Raw genomic sequence first — 13,009 nt, 5'->3', positions numbered from 1 at the left:
TAATGGGGCCTTAGGTTTACCTAAGTCCTGAATAAATATGGTGGATTTGGGGACACAAATCTGATTAAAAACTTCTCCCCAGGCCAACATGAAAAACTAAATTAGCTTACTTAGTTAGGTATATGTAATTTATAAAGAATATAAAATTGGATGGCAATGAATGTTCATTTTGGTGGTATAAAACATGTCTAAGAGTCTTTCAATTTGAATTCTAATTAATGCAATTAATATTTTCCATGCTCAGTTTCAGGGGATACATATTCCCCATGACCAAGTGAGCATTATGTATGAAGTTCACCACCGAAGCGCTTTAGGAAGAGATTGTTGATTAGACTAGGAGGTGAAATGATGAAGTTCTAAGGCAGGAAACTCTGCTTAACACTTTATGACTGTTGTTTGTAGATGATGGATCTGTTAAGGAAGGACATTTTATTACTGGAGCATCTTATTCAGTGTGGGGTCCACAGGGGTTCCAGTTCTTTCAGTTGACTCCTACTGTCCCCTCTGGGCCAGACCTCATCACAACCATCACTGCTCTCCACCTTCAGAAGTCTGCAAAGGACACGCATTATCTTTAGTTTCTATGCAGATGAGGATACAGAGGCTCCAAGGTTTCCAGCGACCTGCCCAAGTCAGAGCGGATCACCTGCACCCCCGTCAGCTGGAAGGGGGGACAGGCTCTGGCCTGGAGGGGCCTCCCTCCCCTGCCTGAGTCACAAGCCCACACCCTCCACTGGCATCCTGCTCCTGCGGTGGCAGAGCCCTGAAAAGGATTTCCTCTCTCTGGACTCCCAGATACAGACAGTTGACAGGTCTCCACTCTTTCCCACAGGTGAACATGTGCTTTTGTGGAAAGATGACACAGGAGTTGGCATCTCTACGTCATTTTCAGATCTGGCCTGCACTGGCTGTGTAGCCGTAGCCTGACCAGATTATGGTCCCAGAACACATTCAGCTGGAAAGAGTCTAGGGACAGTCTCCGCTGGTGCTCAGAACCACCAGGACAGCTGGTTAGCGCACGGGTTCCTGGGCCTCACTCTCGGGATTCTGACTCAGTAGTTCGGGGGCGGGGGGGGGGGGGCACTGAAGATTCTGCCTTTCTGGAAAGCTTCCAAGGCACGTCAAAGCTGTGGATCCATGAACCCCACCCAAGTATCATTGGCCTAGGATAACCCTAGCTTAAACTGGGTTGGCAAACTCTCTCAAGGGCCAGTAAGTTATTTGAGGCTTTGTAGGCTACACTGGGTCACAACTACCCATCTTTGCCGTGGTAGCTGGAAAGCGGCCATGGATGGACTATCTGGATGTCAATGGGTGCATCTGTCTTCTGCTAAACCTTTACAAAAACAGGAGGGAGCCTGTGGACTGCAGTTTGCTGACCTCTCACCATGTGTTCGTGACAATTTGGGTCTCAAGTTCCTCCCCACCATTCCTTGCTTTCAGTTGGGTATGATATTCCTGGCCTTATTTTTCTCCATTGGCTACAATGAAGATGAGACATAATCAGATCATGGAAATTCAGGAAGAGCCACTCTGTATCAGGCTCAATCAGCCCCATATGGTCAGCTACCTTGTTTAAAAGTGTGGTACCTTCGTTTATTTTGATAATCATCACATTTGTCTTTATAAATATTCCCTCTAATTATCAGGCATCACGTAAAAAATATTGGTACGAGATGACAGGATATAATTTTGAACAATAATTTAGGAACTCTCTTGATGTTGGAAAATAAAAACCTACAGTTCTTCTATCAACAATGCTTCCATGAGGTAGGACAAGGAAGGATTCTTTAGCAATGTTACTAAGACAAAACAATGAAGTTTATGGTGGCCTGACATGCTAACTGCCTTTGTAAAATATAATTAAAACACAGTCTGTGAATAGGGGCGCCCAGGTGGCTCAGTCAGTTAAGTGTCCAACTCTTGATTTCTGCTCAGGTCACGATCTCAGGGTCCGGGAATTGAGCCCCATGTCGGGTTCCCCACTCAGCGCAGAGTCTGTTTGTCCCTCCTCTCCCTCTGTTCCTCCCCCCATTCCCGCTCTCTCTCTCAAACAAGTAGAATCTTTGAAAAAAAAAATTCTATGAACAAACACATAACCAACAAGTTATATTATTTTTATTCATGTTAGAATTTCTATCAGTGTTTGAACATTAATATTTAGAGAGTTTGTACATTTTTGCCTTCCAAGGTTTAAAATGAGAACCACACTAGGTCACAAATGGTAACTAATACATATTTCACAATCGCATGAATATTTACTCGATCTCTCACTCTCTTAACACTGTTAGACATTTTCTTTTCCTTGCTGTACTTTACAATGAAAAGTGTGCCCCACTCATGTCTCAGCAAAGTTCCAGACATTATGGATTCATCACATATAAATTCTTTAAAAATATACTTTTGTCAAAAGACTTGATGACTACTATATACACTACAAAAATAAATTTTCATATAAATAAATTATATGGCATACTTTTATCTTTGTAATTGAAATGACACAAACCCATTTCTGCCCAAACTGGCAGACAATGAGACCCAGTTTGAATATTTATTTCCTTTAAACTCCTTACACTAACACCTACCATGAGTCCTTAATGAAAATGTTATATACTCTGAACTATTTAACATTAGTAAGCACTCTATACAAATAAAAATTCTGTTCAAAAGTAAAACAGCTGTAATAGTGTTTCCAATAGAAATAAAATCCCTGCATTTTTTGTTATAAACTGGCATGACAAATAGTGTAGGAAAACATTCTTATGATACAAAATTATAAATATCAGCAAAGATTTTTTTAAAAAATTAAAACATCCAAATTAACAAACAAGACAGACAAAATAAAACTATTTTAAAAAGAGAGAGAGAGAAATTCTGGCTGCCTGCCTGTCCCCAAGTTCTCCCTTTGCAAATGTGACCATGGGAGAGAGTTCTACACTGTGCAGAAGCGGGGGCATGCAAGCTGTCATGCACCACACAAGCTGGGCTCAGGAAAGGAGTGAAGAGGGCATGCCACGCGCCAGAGGGAAGCAGACCTCAGAATTTTGCACCATCTCTCTCTTGAATGCAGGACATAAGTTTTCTGAGCAGAGCTAGGTGTTAGGTGACAGTGTGGCTGACAGAGGCTCTGAACAGTAGAGGCGGGCCCACTGGGGCCCCTGGCACATGAACACACACACCTGGTGGCCACAGGTGGCTTCCAATTAGTATCTTACAGTTTTGCGGCAAGTTTTAGGGTCTGAGGTCACTATACTGCTGGGTACTGCTGGGAGCCCATTGCCTTTTGACTGAGATTTTCTGTGTGAAACATGAGGGCACAATGGGAGCTGCCATTTGTGCTCCTACAGTAGCTTAGTCTGGGTATCGACTGCCTCCCCGACACTTGCAGGTCTCCAGCTGAGAGCGGAGGAAGACCAAACCTCAGAGCAAGACGAATGATGATATAGAAGCAGATCTGTAAATATAATGCCTGGTTGAGAGATCTGCCTCCATATCCAATCTTCAGTGGGGTGTATGCAATTACCATCTATCTCCCTGCTCTCTGATCAGTGTCACATGGAAAGAACACTACTAAGGTTGGGAGGAGGGACACCGTTGATTTAGGAGGTGTGTACCCATCACATTAATAGTAGCACACTGAGAAGGATCCTTTGGAAGCTCTTATCAGAACTTCTGACGCTGTATCACCACACTAGATGCTATTTATTTTTAAAGAAGGTACAAATGGATGCAAAAAGCCCCAACCAACTATGCAATTTAGGAAGAGGGGGAATTTAAACCGTAGGGACTCGGAACATCACCTCTAGGTTGACAGTGGGCGCTGAATTAACAGGTTTTTCTACTTGTAGCAGGGTCATTGCTTCTGAAAGATTTGCAATTTGCTCTTAAACTTTTGAAGGTATGTGTGTGTGTGTGTGTGTGACAAGAGGTACCATGAAGGCTGCATCTCTAGAGTATATGTTTGTGGCCCGGTGGGAGCTCACCACTAAATGTGTCTTCTAACTCTTTAATACCAATGAAGATGAACAGATATTAGCTCTAAATCCTGAGGTTCCAATGTCCACCACAGTGACCCACGTGACACAGCCCGTCTCCTCTGAGGCATGAATTGGGAGTGTCTGGATAGCAGCCATGATTGAAAGAGATGCCTTGGACCTGAAGCAGGTCTGGCAAAGGGTAAGGCGACATTCAAGGCTAGCTTTCCACCAGCACCAAGCAATAAAGATATCCTGACTCTTCCAGCCTAACTAGGGCAGAGCCCATGAAGGATTACAGACAGTGAAAAGAGACAAAAAAAAAAAAAAGAAAAAGAAAAAAATAAAATCACAGTACAGTACATTGGGAAACCACGCACGTGTTCACACACACACAGCCAAACAGAATCACATCCAATTACACCTGGAGAAGCCACCGGGGTTAATGTACTTTCTTCATATCTGCTCATTAAACAACAAAATTACCACGCATAGCGTGTTTGAAAGTTAACAGTAACATTTCATACTACCACAGGGTTGTGATATGCAAATTTAAAAATATTTTAAACAGAAATCTTTACAAAATAATCCTATTACATAAGCAATATTTGCATAGAATTATACAGGTAAATTATACAATATTTAAGCAGCAGCAACATATGCTGAAATTTAAGACTAAGTTAAGCTTGGTTGTGGCACAGAGATCCATGTACAATTCGGGAGGGGCCCTGCGGCGGCCTCCCCACCGCCTGCTCTGGGGGCAGTGGTGGCGAAGGCCCACATCACACTACTTTATATCCGTTCGTTCCTTTGTATATTACATATGTGTACACCTCTTAAATATTTATAGAACTATTTCACAAAATAATACAATCGGTTACAGTAACGCTGAACTGCTCTTCTGGTGTGCACATCTGTGTAACTCTAAGCAGTTCTCTTCAAGCAGTTTGGGGGTGGGGGTCGGGGGCTTCCAATCTTTGGCCTCTTTGCATCAGATTCTGCTCATCCTTTAAAAGAAAAAAGAAATCAAATGAGGCAACAGGTGTTACGAGTCCATATATTTAAGAAAGCACAAAATCAAGGAAACTGGTCAACGGTATTAGGATCAGGATGGGGGTGCTGAGTGAGGGCATGAGGGGCTTCCAGGGACAGGTGGCGAACCCTTCTGTGATTGGAGGGCCAGAGACATGGATGTGTCCATTCCCCAAGCTATGCATCATATGTACCTGTTATGGTGCCTTATAGAGACTGAAAACCAGGTGAAAGATGCAGCTGCCAGCATCCTTGTGAACTTGCACTAACGCTCACCAGGTTAGCTGCAAGATGAGGGACCCAATTTGGGACTCGACCAGTTCCCCAAGGATGACAAAGCTTGGGCATCAGAGGTCACTGGGGTTCGGTCTGGCTCCTGGAGAAGGCAGTCTGAGAAGCCCCAAGGAGCTCTGCCCCGAGCATCCCTCCAACACACCCGGGGCCACCCACCTGCCACACGCACCTCAGTTGGAGCTACCGCCCCGGGGTCTCTCCTCACATTCCACATCCTGCAGCTCTATGACTTCCACCTTGGAATCCCTCCTCTCGCACCGGACGTTAAAAGGCACGTGGGGGTCCTCAAATAGCCTGTGGTCAGTCTCCGGGCAGTCCCCGTAGCCCGGACAGAGTCCTCCTCTGGGGTTCCAAGCAGAGCCAGGCCCAGGCGCAGGCGGGGGGTGCACAGCAACAGTCACGGACGCCGAGGCCGTCACAGTGGTGATGGGCTGGCAGTAGCTGGGCGCGGAGCTGCCCATGGCAGTGAACACTGGGTGCCGGGGGTTGTTAGAACGGGCTCCCCGGGGGCCCGCACGGTCCCTACTGCCAGGGCCAGGATGCCCGTCAGTAGAAATTTCGAAAGCGTCTCTGCGCGGTCTGTAGGGGGGCGGCCGCAAGCCTTCTCTGGGGGGTTCCCTCCGGGGCTGCTGGCCTGGTCGCCCAGGAGGAAGGGGCTCTGAGTCCAGGGGGGGCTGCTGTCGAGGGTTTGAGGGTGGGTGATGTCTCGCTTCGGGATGGACCACCTGCAGAGGGCAAGGGCAGGTTACAACAGGCGGGACGCTCACCCCAGGCGGGGTATCACCCCTTGCAGCGCCCAGCCTTCTCTTCTTGGCGCAGGCTCCTGCTGGCCACCCACACACAGCTCTTCACCCAGTGCTCAGTCAACCCCACAAATGGCTGGGAGAGGCCTCGGGGAACCAACGGGGCCTCCCACCAACAAAAGAAAAACCTGTTCTTTTAGAACCTCCCTGACGTGGCAGAGGAAGGCCTCATTTGGACCTGGCATCTAGGCCTTCTCTAGCACAGCTGGCCGGACACATATGGCTACTGCCCATAAATGCAGGGCTGTGGTTGGAGGTACCAGGGCTGCCTCCCTCCTCCAGCATGCCACCCCACCCTGTGCTGCAGGGTCAGATCTCAAGGTCCTCCTCTTTGTAAACTGCTGAACATCTGGCTCTGGCTCACCCAAACGCAGTACATTGGCAGGACTGTCTATATGTACGCTGCTGAACGCGGTAGCCACTAGGAACATATGGCTCTTTACACTCAAATGAACAAAATTCCAAATTCAGTTCCTTTGCTGCACTAGCCACATTTCAACTGCCCAACAGCCACATGTGGTCAGTGCTCACTATATCGGTGAGCACAGAGGGAGCATTTCCATCATCACGGAAAGTTCTATGGGGCAGCGCTGCTCTGTCCGGTTGTTAGGAATCTGGTTTCTGGGTCTCTATACAAAGCATGGAGCAACACAGTGGCCACATCAATCAAAAGGACCGTGACCAACTTCAAAGTCGTTCAGCTTGTACCTATTTTTAGGCTCCCGCTGAACAAAACCAGATTCACACTGCAGCTCAGCAGGCATCGTCACGGGGGGTAAGAGGAGGAAAATTTAGGTTATTTGGTTGGCCTCTCTCTCTTTCATGCTAGGGCTGCTGTGGCCTGGGACTGGAATACCCATTTCCTGGAGGGACAGCAGGAGGCCCTCAGTTGGAGTAATACAAGTCTTAGAACCTTCCTTGGGTTTTGTGTGCTGTGCTCTGGGCCTGGGGAGCTGAGGCTATCCTGGGGAGCACAGAGAGGGCAGGACATGGCTATGGCTCTTGGAGTCTCTGAGAAGGGGCTCCTGGGTTCTCATGGTTTTCCTGAATGACTGAGGGCTGAGCTCCTCTGCTCTCTCCAGCTACTTGTGGTAACGTCTTAGGCATCAGTAACTGAAATCATTTTGTACCAAGGGCATTTAAATGTAACAGAAGGGGGAGGAGAAAAATCACTCTGTTGGCAATAAAAATACCACTACATTTTTAAAAAGTGTTATTCTAAAATGACACGTAGCTTAAAAACAAAACAACCAAAAACCACAGAAGTCCCAGCAAAGCACACTTTACCTCTGGCTCTTAAGCTCCAATTGTACTCAGCCTGAATGAGATGCACACCTATGCTTCCCATAGCTAATGTTACTGGCCACTGCCCTTTTCAATCCATAAAACATCTGACCACATGGAACTGATGTTTTTATAGTTTAGGGAGTCAAACAATAGCAATTTCATGATTCCACCTAATCTCTACTTTATTTTAAAATCCTATCTGTCTGGGAATTGCTGTTCGGAGGAGGCGGGGGCTGCCCCTTGGGTGACTTACAGTGGAGCGGGCAAAGACGGGGTTTTCTGTGGCTTCCACGATCACCTGGTGGGCAGGGCCCCTGGTGCCCTGCTGGGCCTCGTAGTGCCGAAGCTCTTCACTGATGCCCGACACTGTAGTCTGAGAACTGTACTCCGAGTCAGAGGAATCAGACCCATTGTTTGCATGGCTGGGTGGCACGGCAAACCGGACCACACTGGGGGGTGGCTCAGGGGAAGGGGTGGGCAGTCGGTTCAGCCCATTGGCTGGAGATACCTATTTAAGGAGATTCCACAGTAAAAGTATTATCATTCATTTACCTGCTGGTCACGTTCAAAGCACAAAGCACAGTATCACTTGGGGGTCTCTGCACCTGGCCCCCCATGGCCCCAGCCTCTCCCACTATCCCATGTTCACCATACCCACGCTGCCATCGCGAGGACCATCAGGCCTATTGGCTGGAGCAAAGGAACTGCCCTCTGCTTTTACACTCTGAGAAGCAGCCTATGCCCTTTTGTTTTTTTAAGCCCGGATACTCATCTTGAGTGGAAAATGCTTCACTGATAGAGAACTACAAGACTCAGGCTGCCAATCACTTAAGTGGTTTAAAATACCCAGACCAAACTGAACCAAAATGAGTACTACATCCCCCAAACTATTAAATTGAAGAGAAAAAAAGCTATTGTTGTTGACTTTTTACTGGAACGGTAAACAGTCAGTAATGCTGCTCTACCTACGTATCTAAATCAACAGTGACCCTAAGAAGGGCAGCATGCAGGCGGCCTGAGGATGGTACGTTACTCCTGGGAATTACTGACCTCAGGATACGGTCCGAAGAAGGACAGAAGGACTGGCAGCAAAACCAGCCCGTTGAGAACACCCAGGATTGTTAGGATCGCCAGAACAGCAAAGAAATACCTTGAAGACAAAAGAGAAACAGGAACATTCACTGTGACAAAAGTAAATGAAGCTAGCCTTCACGTGCCCAAATGTTACGTAGTATGTCAAAACCAGAAATTAACACAGCCCACATGTTTGAAAAGGTGGTTATAAAACTGTGGTTCAAATTCAGCAGGAGATTAGGGGTTTTTTTCCCCCCTTTTTTTACCTTGTGACTACAAGGTCGAGGTCTACATTCCACAACCCAAAGTGTTAGTTTGTGAAGGGAAAAGAGAAAAATTAGTTTGTTAATTTGCTGAAATCTCCTGGCATGTAATGTTATTTATGAATGTGTTACACAAACACAAAAATATGGAATGTGAGCTGAATTGCTGAGCAGATTGGAAGCACAAACACAATGCAGAGGGGCCCTGTCCGTGAAAACCCAGCAGAAGCAAACAAATGAAGTGAAGGGTGTAGAATTTAAACAATTTAGCTCAGGAGGAAAAGCAGCCCACTTCTGCAGGCAGCTAATCCACTGTGAAATGCTTCTGCATCTTAGAGCAGAATCTCTAATTAAGTCTCTAGCGTATCAGGTAAGGCTTTCCCTGGGCTTTCATTAATCACAACTTTCTGCCTAGAATTCTGTGAGTTCCAGTTTTACCAAACGGCTCCAATTGCAACCTTTTTTTAGCACACAAGAACCAGCTTTCTCCAAAGAAAACGCTGCCCATTCTGTGGTTGCTGGGGTATTTGCGGGGGAGGGCGGTCCACAATGAGGGGGCTGCTCTGTGGGCCAATCTTTTGTTGAACAATTTAGCATCTCTGAATACTCTTGTTTTGCGTCAGCCAATTCACACATAAAGGCCACAGCACCATGAAGACGAGGAGAGTGCACAAGTGGCCCTGCTTTCCCACCACTGAGGGCTAAGGTCTGGGATCCTTCATGAATACCAAGGTAAACCTGTCAGCTCAGGAGAGCTGCTGGCGGACACTCCACACAGCTGGAGGGAGTGGGCTCCACTCAAGTGTATGTCTTCTGGAACTAATGATATCTAGGGCAATTTTGCTAGAATTGGCGCGGGCGGGGGGGGGGGGGGATGCTCAGGATGTTCTGTGAGGGAGGAAGGCAAGATATCTATCTGTTAATGGTCCTCTTGATCATAAAACAGAACAGGCATCAAACTTTGCCATGACTATATGTTTCGACATTAGATGAAAGGAGTGAGAATCCCTATAAAAATACAAATACCTCGCAGCTATTGTAAACACTAGAAACTTCTGAGCTGCATTAGTAAAAAGCAAGCTGCCAATGTCTTGCTCTAATGTAAACTGCTGGAACTTTAGGCTGAAGCATATATCAGCAGCAGCATTAAGACATTTGCATCCCATCCATCTAACTGTAGAATAAACAGACCAATTAGATTTCTGACGGCTTAGTGTATACAATGTCTGCTCATTTAGCTGACCTCAGTGAGGGCTTTATCTGGTTAATCCATCCAGTTCTAGAAAATGGGAAGCCCTTTTAAGTGCTTGAAACAAGAACCCTGATATCTCTGGGAGAGAACAGGAAGCCATGGGTTAGAGGAGAGGTGGGACTCTGCCCTCCATCCTGGTTCCCAGCTGGTTGCGCTGATTCTGGCAAAGATACCCCCACTGTGGCTCACTCAGCATCCCTGCAAGGCTGAGATCCTCTGAGATCCCATCATACCCATCATTTCCCCATGCTGCTGCACCACCTATCAGCTCCCTCTACCCTCCAAGACTGTACGCTACATGGAGGGGGATGAGGTCCACATTACTTGCTGCTGCCTTTGATGGCACTTACAAGGTGCTCGTTACATGTTTCTCACTCAACACTGTGTAACGAGCACCTCATAAGAAATCATGTAAAAGAAACTCTCCTTGACATAGGGGTTTTACCCCATAAAGAAACATCTACTAATGCCCAAATACGCATATGCTATGGAAATAAAGGAAAGGTCAAAGTCAAGTTAAGAGCTGAAAATAAAACTCAGGCCAAAAGCTTGATCTAATTCAGGCACACATTTACCTGGTATTGGCAAACAAGAATGTACTAATTGGATTGTTAGCTGATTAACGGCGCTGGGTTGAGAAGACCGGTGGCATGGGTATCACCTGGGAGCTGGCTGGAACTACAAACTCTGCTCTGCACCCTCCCTACCCCTAGCGACATCCAAGCTGCATTTGCAGAGCCTTGGATGATTCCGAAGCATGATGTGGTCGGAGAAGTTCTGGTCCACACCGTGATAGCTGTGCCACCTCTGCACTTGCCCTGTGCTAACTACGCTGATGCAACTCTGGCATGCCTTCGAGGAAGGCTTAATCTCTGCTGCCCTGCTGCCCACTGGGGCAGAGAAGAAAATAGTCTTTCCCTGCAGTTCTCAAATTCTTTTCAGAAGGGAAAACTCCTTTTCTAAGCCAAAAACTCTTATTCTTCATAAATCCACCAGAAACTTCTTGCCTAGGGATCCAAAAAGAAGTATCCAAACTAGGTCTCGATTACCAAGATTTGACACCAAACTCACACATTTAATGTTCTCTACATCTTACTAAGAACCTGAACGTGAAGTCTGGGCACACTACCTCTGCTTCTTAGAAGACTAAAATATAGTTGACAATTTTAGGTATCTGTAAGTGTTCTATCGTTTTGAAGAGAAATGGAGGTCAGTGAAGGGGAACCAAGGTCAGAACTGGGGTACTGGGTGGCCCCCTGGTTTCACGCTGTGGAGCTCTTTGCTACTGGTCACAGACTCTCCATCTCTCCTCCCCAAGCTGTTCCCTAAGATGGCTCTAGAAGAGAGCTTGTCCTTCTACCGCTCAGCAGGTCTCTGAGTTAAAAAACTCAATAGGAAGTGGAGTCATGGACTGTGGTGATCATTTCACAATGTATTCGTACAGCCACACATCACATTGTATGCCTTAAAAATATACGATTTTTATGTGTCGGTCATAGCTCAAATAAATCTGGTGGGGGAGAGTATAGTCACCATGAAGACAGGCAGCTACGTACAGATACAGAAGGAAATATGCAATGGAGATCACAGGAGTGATAATGATTCTTAGGAGTGAGAACCGTCTCCCCTCCTGCTTACCTGACAATGAAATCAAACTCCGAGCCCGCCAGCATCAGCACTCCCAGCAGAGTGGACACGGCGCCATCCAGGACGGGCGCGAACATGTGCTCCAGCGCCAGCACGGCTCTGCGGTTCTTATCACCAATGGCTGTCAGGAAAGCCTGCGCAAGGACAAGGGGAGGTGAGTGGGCACCCGGACCTACAGACCTTCTCAGAACAGCTTCTGTTTTAGCTTCTGGAATATTTAATCTGGATGGCTCAAGACGCCAAACCTAGACTTATGCTAATGTGACCTGTTCGTGATACCGTGTCATATTTGGTGTTGATGTAAATCTTGAACTGCCACAAAAAAAGACAGAAAGCATATTTACTTTAAATTAAAAACCAAACAGAAATGATACAAAAATGAGCAAAATGTCCTCTTTTCTTTCTTGCTGTGGCTGCCCTGGGCTTTCCTCCCCACCCTACATGATCTCTGGCATTTATCTGGGCCCACAGAGTGAAGATGAGAGCACCCTTCTCGATTTTGTGGAAGGTTCAGATCTTACTTCCAAGCAGGCCCAGCTGAGGGGTGCACGCAACTGGGTGCTAAGTACCTTCTTCCTCACGATGAGGCAGGATTTCCCTTGCTGTGTTCAAACTAATGTGCCATGGAAGTGTCACAGGAAAAACTTAGGACTCAAAATTCAAAAAGTTCTACCTCTATGTGGTCCTATCCCCACCTCCTTCATGTCCTAAAGCTCCACTAGGTCAAGAATGCTCTTGATACCAAATGGCAACTTTATAGAGTGAGCCCCAGCATATCAGACTGTTGGCTTTGCAGGGTGACCCAGGACTGGGTTAATGTGAGTCAGTTACTATTAAACCTTGCCTGGCCGTTTGGTGAGACCCTAACAGGAGCCTGGCACAAGCCCTTTCTCTGCCTGAAAGTTAAAAGGCTGCTCTGGGATATGCTGAGAAAAGAAGGCTTGGGAACTCTGCAGACCACAGTTCCTTAAAAATCAAGACCAACCACACACTGGGTACACTCCGTCCCTTGCGTAACTTGTGGAAGAACACTCAGGTTGTTCTCTTGAACAGAGGAAGAAAGAAAAGTATGCAAAAATGTACTATGAGTTTTCATACTTTTCTCTAAAGTGCGTATGCTCTAGAAAGCACATACTCTTTCAGAAGTGGGGAAGGCTTTAGGGTCAGCAGAATTGCCTTTCTGTCTTGGGAGGAAAGCACCAAGATGGTTTGGAACCATGTTACTTTGTGCCATACGTGGGCCATGAGGCAACAAGGGTCAAGTTGGGTTGCATCATCTCACATACAACTTATGTTGTGGGGGAACAGGGAACTGACAGGAACCTACTGATTCTCTCAAGATGTTCATAGAAGAATAGTGCTCCTCACCAGCCTTATTCCATC

General features: G+C 46.5%; 1 protein-coding gene across 10 annotated transcripts in view; it reads right to left on the bottom strand.

Annotated features, from left to right (window-relative positions):
• Positions 1–2,096: 2,096 nt before the first annotated feature.
• PTCH1 (patched 1) overlaps positions 2,097–13,009 on the bottom strand; it is a 70,597-nt gene continuing 59,684 nt past the window's right edge. For 9 of the 10 annotated variants that reach the window (XM_038526858.1, XM_038526856.1, XM_038526861.1 and 6 more), the window contains 5 exons: positions 11,618–11,760; positions 8,441–8,540; positions 7,644–7,898; positions 5,470–6,025; positions 2,097–4,981 (listed from right to left, as the gene is read on the bottom strand). In XM_038526858.1, coding sequence (XP_038382786.1) covers positions 5,471–6,025; positions 7,644–7,898; positions 8,441–8,540; positions 11,618–11,760 — 1,053 coding nt within the window. In that variant the 3' untranslated portion in view covers positions 2,097–4,981; position 5,470. Of the gene's footprint in view, positions 4,982–5,456; positions 6,026–7,643; positions 7,899–8,440; positions 8,541–11,617; positions 11,761–13,009 lie in introns of all 10 variants that reach the window. The other variant, XM_038526857.1, reaches the window with a different exon arrangement.

This window comes from Canis lupus, chromosome 1, assembly GCF_011100685.1.
Source record: "Canis lupus familiaris isolate Mischka breed German Shepherd chromosome 1, alternate assembly UU_Cfam_GSD_1.0, whole genome shotgun sequence".
Taxonomy (NCBI): domain Eukaryota; kingdom Metazoa; phylum Chordata; class Mammalia; order Carnivora; family Canidae; genus Canis; species Canis lupus.
Note: the sequence above shows the minus strand (reverse complement) of the source record. Positions and strands in the feature narration are given on the sequence as shown.